Raw genomic sequence first — 12,524 nt, 5'->3', positions numbered from 1 at the left:
AAAAAAAACCTCTGAATGAGATATGTGATCCGCTTAGGTTTGGGTCTATCTTACAGACCGGGTCTGGGGGTTACAGGAGCTGTATTTATGAAGCTCGGTAATAGTAAGTATAACAATCACAGTTCTATAAGAATTAAAAATTCAAATACTTTATCGATGATTAAAGGAATAATTGTTATCTTAAAAATTTTGAGTTTGAGCATCAACGATTACAAATGTATTTAAACGCTCATTGTTGAATGACTGAAAATCTTTAAAACATATACAATCATTTATAATTATCCTAGATTAATAAAAAAATTACCACGTAGACTATTTAACTATGATATGGGATTAGTTTATCCCAAACCTTATAGATTTAATGGTGATTAGTTATTTTAGGTACAAGTGTTCGTTTTCCAAATGTTTCAATTGGAACGGTGCAAATCAATTATGTGGTGATAATTTTTAACCACAGCACAGTTAAAGTAATAGCCAAATGTGGAGAGAGATTTGTTTAGGATTCTATTGAGTTAGGCTAGTATTGAAAGCCCAAATAATTATTCACTTTCAGATATTGTAGAACACGTTTTTTTTATATTTTGTTTTATAAAAACACGTTTTTATATTGATTTTTATATTATTTTATAATTTAATTTAAATAAAAAATTAATATCAAATAACAATTCAAGTTACTCTGAATTTAGAGAAACTTATACGAGACCTAATTTGATTTGTATGGTTTACAATAAAAATATATAAATTGAATATTCACGTTATTATTATTTTAATAATTAGTTATTCTGTTAAATGAAAATTAAAAAATAAATTAAATTATTGCCACCGGCCACCAACCAAGAGCTAAGTCAGAGGAAAGGAGTGTGGACAAAAAGTGTGTTTCCAGTCCATCAGCCAATCAGAAACCAGAAATCCCTCTCTATTTTCCATGCTAATCCCTTGCCCCAATTCAACTTTGGATAAACTATGTATTTAGTCATCCACCTATTTCTGTTATTTAGTTATGGTAATCTAATTATTGTTTCTCAAAAGGCATAGTGATAAAGTTACCCTCAATGTTTGTAAAAATTGTCACTTTGACCTTTACTTTTTTTTGGAGCATTTTAATTCAATGTTTCAATTTTTTTTAAAACAGATCACGTTAAATGAAAATTGTTAATTGACGTGATATTTTCACATGTGTTCAATTACAAATATGACACGTGTCATGTCTCCCAAAATGATAACATGACATGTGATAATAAAAAAGTGATCATGTGGCATGTGGTACGTGAGTAATTGAACACATGTGAAAATATCATATTAATATTGAACACATGTTAACTAACGATTTTTATCCAACAATGTTATGCTTAAAAGTCTAAATGTATAGGGTTAAAATGTTCCCAAAAAAAAAATAAGACAAAGTGATAATTTGTGCAAGTGTCAGAGAATAATTTTGTCATTATATGTTTTTTTAAAATCATACCTAAAATTACATTTTGATCAATTATCGTAAAAAAAAACATAACTACTGATATTAGGTAACAAAAATAGGACTAAGACATAATATTAAATATGTTTCAAAAATTAATTGATTAACCAAAGCTTAACTGAAGAAGTATATGAGTGGCTAAATACATAATTTACCCTTCAATTTCCCCCACATTTTAGGATCTATTTGTTTAATGGTAAACAGATTTCGGATAATGAATTCCGTAATGAATTGTATTTCCTGAAAAATATTTTGTAGAAATTATTTTACGGTGTTTGGATGGTATTGTGTAATTCATTTTCCAATGGTTGGTAATTTTTTAAATTATTATAAACATCAAATATAATAAATAATATTATTTATTAATATAATAATAATAAAATTAATTATTAGAATAATTTATTTAATATTATTTATGCCTATATTATTATTAAAATATAATATCTATAATTGCACGAACCAAGAGACCTCAGTGATAATTGAATTGTTTTTATTCCTCAAATGGTTGAGAGTCATCTTTAAACAGATAATGCCTTGTACTTGCCGTAGATTATTTAAAAAAAATTATATCTATAATTTTATAAATAAAAATATTAAAAATATTATACTTTATTAAAATAAAATTATTATAAATTATTTTAGTTATTTGCTAAAATAAGAATAACATGTTATTAATTATATTAATTACTACTTATTAAAATAATAATATTACTAAAATAATAAAAAAAATATAATTTTAAAATGAAAATATTATATTATATTTTTAGAAATATATTTTGAATATTCAACAATTCAATAATATTATTTTTATGAAATTAATAAAAAAATATTAATTGATAATTTATTATATATTATTAAAATAAAAATACAATATCATATATTATAACAATAAAAATAAAATATTATATTATTAAAATTATTAATAAATATAATTAATAATTAATATTTTTATTAAAATAATACTAAAAGAATATATTAATATTAAATATAAAAAACAGAAAGCTTGAATTGACCCGTTGTTGGTTGAATTTTGGTTTGGGTCAATTATTTCATACCAACTAAACTAATACCCACCCTTTATTTATTCGACCATATACAAATACCTACTCAAACCACACGCCTTTTCCCATTCAGGGCTCACGCTCTATTTCTCCCTTCAATTTGGGTTTCTGGGTTTTAATCTTTCTTTTTGGGGGGCTTAGATCGTGAGCTTTATCAATTTTCACATCACCATGGCGATTTATTCGAGTTTTTCCGGTTCTAAATTGGAGAATTTGTTGATGAATCATTGTTCATCGTCTTCGGCTTCTTTTTCCCGATCTTATTTGCCTTATCAGCAACAATTGAAGATCTTTAACAAGCCTAATCGTGGAATGAAAGGTACACTTTCGAGGAATGGATTAATTAGATGTGAAGCCGTCGAATCCAACCCGGCTTTGGAAGTCGAAAAAATCGATTCCTCCAAGACTGCAGTACTCTCTGCTCTTGAACAACTCAAGACATCCGCAGCAGACAGTACGTTTATCTTTTATTTCTGCTAATTTTTCTTTTCTATATTTTGCTTTTGATCGTGGATTGTTATTTGATTGATGTGGTGCTTAATTTGATTTCTCTGAAATGTTTCGAATTTTATTTTTTAAGCCGACCTGTTTGACTTGTTCATATATTTTAAATATTAGGGTAAAAATTTATAAGGAATATCTAGTTAATTGGGATTGGGAATTCCCCAAAATCATTAGTTTCTTGTGCTCATAGCTAATCGGTATAATTTTATGCTTTTAATGTCAGAGCGATTAGTTCTTAATCAACCAATATTTAGATAGAATGGCCCTTTATCTTTAATGTAGAATTCAACATTTTTTAGATTTAGCCCATGGATTTTAGTTAAATTCAAGATTTACAATCCTTTTTGCAAAAATATACATGTCAATTTTCCTTTTATGACTGATTTTACCGAAAATCTTCTTTTGATCCATGCCAGGATATACAAAGGAAAGGAGCAGCATTGTTGTCATAGGGCTCAGTGTTCATACTGCGCCTGTGGAGATGCGTGAGAAACTTGCCATTCCCGAAGCCGAATGGCCACGAGCCATCGGGGAGTTATGTGGTTTGAATCATATAGAAGAGGCAGCTGTTCTTAGCACCTGCAACAGGATGGAAATATATGTTGTGGCTCTATCTCAACATCGTGGAGTCAAAGAAGTAACGGAATGGATGTCTAAGGTACATTACCAGTTGGCCTTTTTAGTTTTGTCGTATTAACCTCTCTAAGTTAGTTTCATGGATCGGTTTTATGTGAAAACTTCAAGGCAGCAGTTGCTTAGCTAACGACAATTTGGTTTGCAGACTAGTGGCATCCCAGTTTCAGAGATTTGCAAGCACCGGTTTTTGTTGTACAACAAGGATGCTACCCAGCACCTCTTTAAAGTATCGGCAGGTCTAGACTCTCTTGTTCTTGGAGAAGGTCAAATTCTTGCTCAAGTTAAACAAGTTCTCAAATCCGGAGAAGGCGTCCTTGGTTTTGGAAGGAACATACATATGATGTTCAAGTGTGCGTCTACTGTTGGAAAACGTGTTAGGACTGAGACTAATATTGCTGCCGGAGCTGTTTCTGTTAGCTCCGCTGCTGTTGAACTAGCTTTAATGAAGCTTCCCAAGTCCTCACATGCCACTGCTCGAATGTTGGTTATTGGAGCTGGAAAGATGGGAAAGCTTGTGATCAAGCACTTGGTATCAAAAGGTTGCACCAAGATGGTTGTTGTTAACCGAAGTGAAGAGAAAGTTGCAGCAATCCGTGAAGAGTTGAAACGTGAGGCAAAAGGTGAGGCGAAAGGTGTAGAGATTAATTACAGACCTCTTCCGGACATGCTCGCTTGTTCAGCTGAAGCTGATGTGGTCTTCACCAGTACAACATCTGAAACACCACTGTTCTTAAAAGAGCATGTTGAGTATCTTCCCCCGGTCAGTTCTGAAGTCGGTGGTTTGAGGTTATTCGTCGATATCTCTGTTCCCCGAAATGTAGGATCATGTGTCAGCGAAGTTGAAGGTGCACAAGTTTACAATGTTGATGACCTGAAAGAGGTTGTAGCTGCTAATAAGGAGGATCGACTACGAAAAGCAATGGAAGCACAGTCCATCATTGCTGAAGAACTGGGAGAGTTTGAAGCATGGAGGGATTCACTGGAAACTGTTCCTACACTCAAAAAGTTGAGAGCCTATGCAGAAAGAATTAGGGAGGCAGAGTTCAATAAATGCTTATCAAAGATGGGTGATGATATCCCAAAGAAATCGAAAAAGGCAATTGAAGATCTCAGCCGTGGTATAGTGAATAAACTTCTCCACGGTCCAATGCAGCACCTGAGATGTGATGGTAGGGACAACCGAACCCTAGACGAGGTCCTTGAGAACATGCATGCACTTAACAGAATGTTCGACCTCGAGTCAGATATGTCACTTTTTGAACAGAAAATTAGAGAGAAGATAGAAAAAGGCCAAAAGTAAGCTTCGAATACCGAACCTCTAAAACACTACAATCAACAACACTTCCTCACAATTGATCTAATCTGTTTGAGGCCCTTGTGGAGCAGCTTTCAATTGATGTAAAAACACTATTGCTCGGCTCTCTGATTTGGCTAAACCATTTCTACTGTGCTTTTAATGGTCTTTCGGCTTTATAGATTGCAGAACGAGGTTACAGCTTGAACCCTGTTTGGGTTCATCCGTAGAATTTTTTTTATTGATACAATGGGAACAATATTAATAGTTGTAATTAATTTACTACTTATTTTAATATAGTGCTGGAATTTTCTGCAAATGCATTTATTGGGATTTTTCTTAGTGAAAATATATTCAATTATTCATTCAAATATAAAATTCTTCGTGCATACCATACCAATCTTGTTGGAGAATATTTCTAGGCTTAATACCATGCAATGCCATTAGGTTAGGTTACTGTGTTTGGCTGCTCAGAAAGGCAGAAACAGGAAAAAAGGAAAAGGAAACAATAATTTTAGGCTTTGAAAAACTGGATTGTACTTGAAAAGGAAGTTTCAAATGCATCAGAAAATTCATTTCCATATTTCCTTTTGCTGTGTGTGGGAAACAACTCAGCAGCTTCCTAAAAGTTACTGTGGAAATATTCTCATGGTATTGGGACTTTCACGTGTTGCATTCCCATAAGGTTAGTCATCTCCTGGTGTAAGATCAGAATGGTTTTCACCAATCAGGGCTGGCCGACGGCGTAGGAGTCTAACCGTTTGGTGATAAAATAACAGTAAAAATTATCCCAAATTATAGTTTTACAACTCTTTTTCCTTATTTTATAGAGCTATTCATTCATTGCATTTTTGTTAGCTTGTGCTTGGCCTGTTGCCTGGTTTCATCAAGTCTCTTGGCTCACTTTCCCAGTCAGAATTGCTTGCAGGATCCCTATATATCTGCTGAAATTCATCCCAATCTTCTCCATCTTCTGGATTCTTCCCCCCCCCTACTTAATCACTTATATTTGATTTGTTTCATTTATACTATTAAGATTTAAATCTTTAATATTATTTAAGAAATTTAATTAAACTAATTGATTGTCGGTGAATTCCCATTGATTATTACCATTTTCTTATTCTTCAGTACCATCCTGTCATGTAATATCAACATCTTTAACTCATTATTTCCATTCAAGTCAGCTTCTATTTTATAATTTTGTCCCCAACGCCATTTTCTTTTAGAAGTACTTATGTTCAAGGTCTCCAAATATATAAAAATCTTGAAAAAGAAGAAGATATAGTCTATACGACTATGAGAAAACCATAACACATCTGTCAAAGTCTGAAAGCACCATGAGAATTGTTTGATGCTGTCATACACGGATATATATTCCAAGTTATATATATATATATATATATATATGGCAAGATCTGTTCACACCGTAATTTACTGCTAATGAGCCTCCTTTGTCAACAATGGTTTTGTTCCATGCTTCAAATCTTTTGATGGGAAGAAAATAGAAACACCCAAGATTCCTTTGTCGATAGCTTACAAATGTAACTTTCAATTACTTATGAAATTAAAAAGTCAGAAAGGGAGTTTTAGTTGCAGAATTTCACTGTCACATTCCTACCCATTGAATAATAGAGAGTGGAGAAAAAGTTGATTTAGTCGAATTCGAGCTCGAGTATCGAATATGAATATTATTTAATATAGCTATTTCCATACTCATATTTAAAGATTTATAAAACACGACTGTCGAACATGGACATTTAAAAAAATGGAGAACTTGTGGAAACATAATAAAAGTTGATCATAAAGTAGCTTAATTTTTGGTCCTACAGTTTACAAACATCTTCCACCATAGCCAGCATTTCTAAACAACGCCTGCTTTATATCATCACAGCTCATTGATGTTCTCTGTTCCAAGTCCTGAAACAAAGATTAATTAATCCAGAAACAAAAATTAAAATTTACCAGCAATTTTATTACCTCAGAGCATGAAGCGTGCAATGCAAAATCATTGAAACAGCTAATCACACATTGTTGAATCTCAAGCCCCAGTGATTCCATTGATGTCACAGTTGATAACAACAACCCTGGATCCCCTCTGCAGCAAATCTCGATCCTCGTATCCCCATTTCGTCTTTCGACATCGAACTGCGAGGAAAAAGAAACATGTTTACGAACTCGGTTCCGGATTCAGGTACTAAAAACATTTGCAGAAGAATCAGTTCAATTACCTTTGGTGTATTTCTCACTAAGATTTCATTCGGTTTCTCGGCCTTGAAAATGTGATCCGTATTTAACTCGTTCGAACTTGCTGCAATCTCTTTCTGCAACATTTTGATCCTCTCCAAGAGCTCTTTGATATAATCTATAGTATCTCCAAGGATTGATGTTCGGTCCATCTGTTGAAAGAACAATGGTAAATATAATCAGATTAGGCCCCAAATAAGAACTTGAATTCTGCACTTCGCAGGTCACTTACCTTGCTTATCTTAGGCACGATGGATCTCAACATGGAGAGGCGATCGTTTAGCCTTTTTCTCCTCCTCCTCTCTGCCATTAGATTCTTCGAAGGCTGCCCTTCCGATTTCTTAGCTCGATTCTTGGGTTCCAAGCGTGCCTCGAAGTCGAAAACCGGTGGCTCGGGAGATTGGATTTGAACAGGCTCGATTTTGCAAGTAGCTTTGACATCCAGCTTGTGAAGTTTGTCAACAAGGAACCCCGACTCTTCCTCTTGTTCTCCTCTTTCCACCATGTTCAATGAGTGATCTTCCCGAACCGGAAACGGGGGTGTATCGAACGTGTTGTTCGATGAATCCGTAGCGAATTCATCGACGAACGGACAGTAGATTTCATTGAAGTTGTAGCTGAAATCCTGGTGAAATGGCAGTGGAAGTTCATGGCTGAAACAACTTGGGAGAAAGCTTGATGATGGAGGTCTATGATCATCAAAGCAATCAAAATTCCAGCTTCCATTAGAGAAAATCTCACTCATTTCTGTTGGATTTGTGTCCCAATTCTCTCTTCTTAGAGCTAATAATTCCTCTAAGAAACCTTGTTCATTAATCTCCATCTCTCTTTTTTCCCTCTATAGGAGATGCCTTGAGAAGATCAAGTTGAAGAATTTATAGATAGAAGGGGACTGTAGGAGTATGGTTTGGAAATAATAAAATATTCATTATACAATTATTGTGTGAAATTATATACTATATATGTATTAGCCCTAAATGCCCAAGCTTGAAATGGAATCTGCTTTTTTCTTTAATGTATATTCCACCGAATATCTTGGATAAAAAGTTTATAATTAATCCAAAATTTGAATCAGCTTGTTAATGAAATACGATTAATACACGTGTCTGATGCTGATATAGCCACATGTTAACTAACTGATTGAAATCTCCCCCGTAACAAAACACCTCTAGGCGCTAGCTAACAGCCTACTGGGTCCTAAATCTTGATCCATACGTTCTCACGGAATTCATTGAATAATTTTAGGCTATGATAGTTTCGCATATGATATTTTTTAGAAAATGTTTTTTTTATTTTATTTTTTTATGTTTAATTGGAGAAAAATTAATTAATCAATGTAAAATATTTTCCAGATCAAGATAATTTTCTTTGTACTTTTTGAAAAATGACTCACAGTCTTATTTTCCGTAAGTTATTTTTTGAGTTTTTTACTTTAAATTATAAATACTCAAAATAAATTTATTTTATATATTTAATATTAATATAATATTTTAATATCACTTTGATCAAAATTTTATTTATTAAAATATTTAGAATATAATTATTAATATTTTTAATAATATAATAGTATATTTTTTAAATAATATACTCACTTATATTATAATAATATAAAATATTTTATTTTTATTTTAAAAATTTCTAAAAGTTTCATCAACTAGTGAAAATGATTTATACAACCTATTCCAAACATCGTAAAACATTTTCAGGAAAATATTTTCCAAAAAAAGTAATTTATTTTACGGAAAACATTTTTAGTGAAATAAACGAACTTGTGATTAAAAAAGTGTTATTGTCGTTTGAGGTATTGAAGTTCAAATAATTACATTTATAAAGTTTGTGTAAGATATCAATATTTTTTTATTAATCTAGGATAAGTACAAGATAATATATGTTCAAACATAACTCACAACCTTTCGACATTAAATGCTCACACCCTAAAATCTATGGTGATCGAGTCCGAATCCTCAAGAAAAAAAATAATTCTTTTACTATAAAGACCAACTAATTCATATAGTAAATTATCAATAATTTAAAAAAATATAAACAAATACTGTCGTATAATTATACCCATTACGTTCTCAAAATATAACATCAACAAAACTTTTTCACTTCTTAGTGGGGTGATAAAGAGATATTCAGAATCCAGTTCTATGAAACTATTTTTTTAAATTTAAATATATCATTAATGTGAAACATTAGTACATATCACATTTGTTGTATTTTTTATGGGTGTAAATTAAAGGACTAGTCTTCTTTAATATGGAGCGTGTCAGAGGAAGATTGTCACATCTATTTTCAACTGTCTTGCTTTTAAGCTTATACAGAGAAAATAAATCGTCTTGCGCCTGTAGCTTAAAAGTTAAAAGGCTGTATTTGTCTCCCTATCAAGGAGTACTGTACCCTTTATTTTTAAAATATGATATATAATTTTTCGTCCAAATTAAAAAAAAGGATAAATCACAGATGAGTCATTTACTTTGTTTTACTGTTTAAATCACCGCTAATCACTAGCTCACCAGTTCTTGATGTTTCGTTGATGAAACTATGGGCCTATCTAATCGTACCGTGGCATCTTTAGTCCAAGTTCAGGACATGCATCTTCTAGTATACAATATTAATATACACATACATCTATCTCTTCAAATACAATGTGTCACTGTAAACCTTAGTCATTAATGTCAAATTGTCGAATACATTTTATCTCTAGTAATTTTTTTAATTTTTTTTTATCAATATACATATTTGAAGAGAGATCATCTTATACGTTATCGGTAAGGTTTTATAAGTTACAAAAAAAAACATAATTTTAAGCTAATAAGCATTGACACGAGTGGTTGAAATTCAATAATTTGAACTTGTAAAATCAATTTCGAATCCCACCAGTGTTACTCTTGATGAACAATATGTAATTTTCTATTTAAATTACAATTGAATTTTAAATATACCCTAACCCTAAACTAAGGGAGTCAACCCAGACTTAAATTAAAAAGAAATGTTAAATAGTTTTAAAAATTGTCTAATAAAGTAGGTAAAAATGTGTATAAATTAATTAATGTCACGTTCGAATCTAAAACAAGAAAATGTTTCAACTCAAAACCATGGGCATTTTTCAAACGAAACTAGGCGGTTTTTCATTCTCATTCAAACAGTAGCAGGAAAACAACTTTGACAGCCCACAATATCTCATTTAGGGTTTTGTGTGGAGTTGAACGAAACCACCCTTTCTTCTTACGTCCATTTATTTATTTCTTCGTACCTGTTCAAGTTTGTCGGGTAGTACGGGATTCAATGTTATGGGATCGGCTGTATTAATGAAGAGTTTAAGATCACTGTTTTCAAGCATTTTTTTAGTTATTTGAGTTTAGGGTATCGTTTTGTTTAAGGTGGTTTTATGCACTGTTCTGCTTGTGAAAGAAAGTCGCACACTCTCTCATTTTTCAATTACTTATTTATTTCATTTATTCAATATATTCATTTTATAATTTATATTTCAAATTCGTAATTATTATATTTTAATAATATCATTTCTTAAATTTATTTCTATTGTCTTTTATTTAAGAAGTCAACTTGTATTTATCACCGCAATCGATTAACATTTATCTACTAATATATTAGTATTATAACACCTCTTTCAAACTTATTCTACGAACAAATCATCCTATAATTAAAGCCTCAAGAATAAGAGTCATCCGAAAGATCTCATACTGACTCATGTAATCTATCAAAGTCAAATCTATTGTTATATTTTTATATTCATTCAACATGTCACCCTATAAGTAGTGATTATGATCTTAAGCCTGACATTAATCCACCCAAATCAAAATAATTGAATTATCAATAACAACTACATTTTTTTTGTGAGTAAAGGAGAATACACTAGTCCAATTCTATCTTAAGTCATACGATCCTTACGTAATATATCCACAACTCCATTTGGTGGGTGAGTGAATTCGCTTTTACTGCTTTGCATGGTCCAAGCATGTTTCGCGAGAATATCAGCCACTATATTTTCTTCTCTTGAGACATGAGACTAACTCTCCAGTTAAGCTTGTAGACCCTATCGATGTGTTGCAGTAAGGTAAGTTGCCTCCTTTCAGCGGTTTCCTCATTTATTAACTGAATGGCCTCGCCATTATCCGTTTTCACAATCACTTATTTTTCTCCTCTATGCCAAGATATTTGAAGTCCTTCGAGAATTCCCCATAGCTCCGGCTCTAAAGTATAACAAAGTCCCATTTTTTTGGCATAACCCCATATCCAATCGTCGTTATGGTTCCGAGCCACTCCTCCACAAGTGGTCTATCTTGGTAGCGAGTTACGAGCTCCATTCATATTTATTTTGCACCAACGCGTATCCGGAGGTTCCCATTTCCTTGTGACCGTCTGCTCTTATGTGCTTCTCTTATTTACTAAGGCCTTTGCTTAGATCACTTCCTGGGATATTCTTAATCCCTTCTCAATAACCGATTCTCTTTCGATCATATTATTATCGAATTTAGCATTATTCTTTTTGCTCTACAGTGCCCACAACACAGCGCTAAAAAAGGTTGTCCAATCGGGTATCTGGTTCGATGGAGATTTAGTATAGGTCAATTTTTCACTATCTAATCTTTCATATCACTGTTCAAGAATTCCTCCAACTTATCTGGTTGAATCACCTGCTTTCACGTTATGAGTGCTATCGAGCATTTTCTGAGGACATTGTTAATATCTTTTATAGCAACACCATAAACTTTGCAGCTCGCATAAGTTGATATATGACATCGGACTCTCTCTGCATTTGTTAAGAGACAACCTCTGCACGTGAGCCAAATGAACGTTTTAATCCTCGGTAGACTCTAGTGCTTCGCTATAATTTTCCAAACTTTGTTCCTTTGTTCGTCGCCGTTCCAAGTTAGGGTTTTGTATAGTGTTTTAGTGAGAACGGTCTTTCTCTAAGACTTTTCATCCTGGCTATCAGGAAGACTACTGTTTATTGGTGGTGCTACTGCCTCTAACGTTTTAAAAGTTTCCACAGGTAATATGTTTTCCAACTACTCATAGTCTCAATTTTCATATCTAGTGATCATGTCTTTAACTTTGATCGTTTAGTCATCAATAGTGCTCGGTTGTAGGCATATGCTGTTTAGCGGTCCCTTGTTTGCTAGTCATTCATCATTCCAGAAGTCAACATCTTTGTCATTTCCCAAGTTCCAATTGATATTATTTCTGAAGAAAGACCAAACTGTGTACAACACTTTCCACATGTGTGAGCAATTGCACCGGTTAAAAACCTCATGCAATCTATCTTCAGCCTTATACTTGCTACGAATCT

General features: G+C 32.5%; 2 protein-coding genes across 3 annotated transcripts; one reads left to right on the top strand and one right to left on the bottom strand.

Moving 5' to 3' along the window:
• The first annotated feature begins 2,469 nt into the window (after positions 1 to 2,469).
• LOC120156211 (glutamyl-tRNA reductase 1, chloroplastic-like) lies at positions 2,470 to 5,285 on the top strand. Its single transcript, XM_039167605.1, has 3 exons — positions 2,470 to 2,986; positions 3,453 to 3,694; positions 3,818 to 5,285. Exons 1-3 carry the CDS (start codon positions 2,704 to 2,706, stop codon positions 4,970 to 4,972), a joined length of 1,680 nt encoding a protein of 559 aa, XP_039023536.1. The 5' UTR covers positions 2,470 to 2,703; the 3' UTR covers positions 4,973 to 5,285.
• A 1,282-nt stretch (positions 5,286 to 6,567) lies between these two features.
• LOC120156196 (transcription factor bHLH93-like) lies at positions 6,568 to 8,069 on the bottom strand. Of its 2 annotated transcripts, XM_039167599.1 has the most exons (5): positions 7,443 to 8,069; positions 7,195 to 7,362; positions 6,944 to 7,111; positions 6,794 to 6,883; positions 6,568 to 6,587 (listed from the first exon to the last, which is right to left on the bottom strand). In XM_039167599.1, the coding sequence occupies exons 1-4, from the start codon at positions 8,031 to 8,033 to the stop codon at positions 6,797 to 6,799; spliced, it is 1,014 nt and encodes a 337-aa protein (XP_039023530.1). In that variant the 5' UTR covers positions 8,034 to 8,069; the 3' UTR covers positions 6,568 to 6,587; positions 6,794 to 6,796. The 2 variants fall into 2 exon arrangements, with proteins under 2 accessions (XP_039023530.1, XP_039023527.1); XM_039167596.1 differs by lacking the exon at positions 6,568 to 6,587 and having other exon boundaries at positions 6,628 to 6,883.
• Between the last annotated feature and the right edge of the window lie 4,455 nt (positions 8,070 to 12,524).

Source organism: Hibiscus syriacus, unplaced genomic scaffold (assembly GCF_006381635.1).
Source record: "Hibiscus syriacus cultivar Baekdansim isolate YM2019G1 unplaced genomic scaffold, ASM638163v2 tig00002840_pilon, whole genome shotgun sequence".
Lineage (NCBI taxonomy): Eukaryota > Viridiplantae > Streptophyta > Magnoliopsida > Malvales > Malvaceae > Hibiscus > Hibiscus syriacus.
The sequence above is the reverse complement of the archived record's forward strand: the minus strand, read 5'-3'. Positions and strand labels throughout refer to the sequence as shown.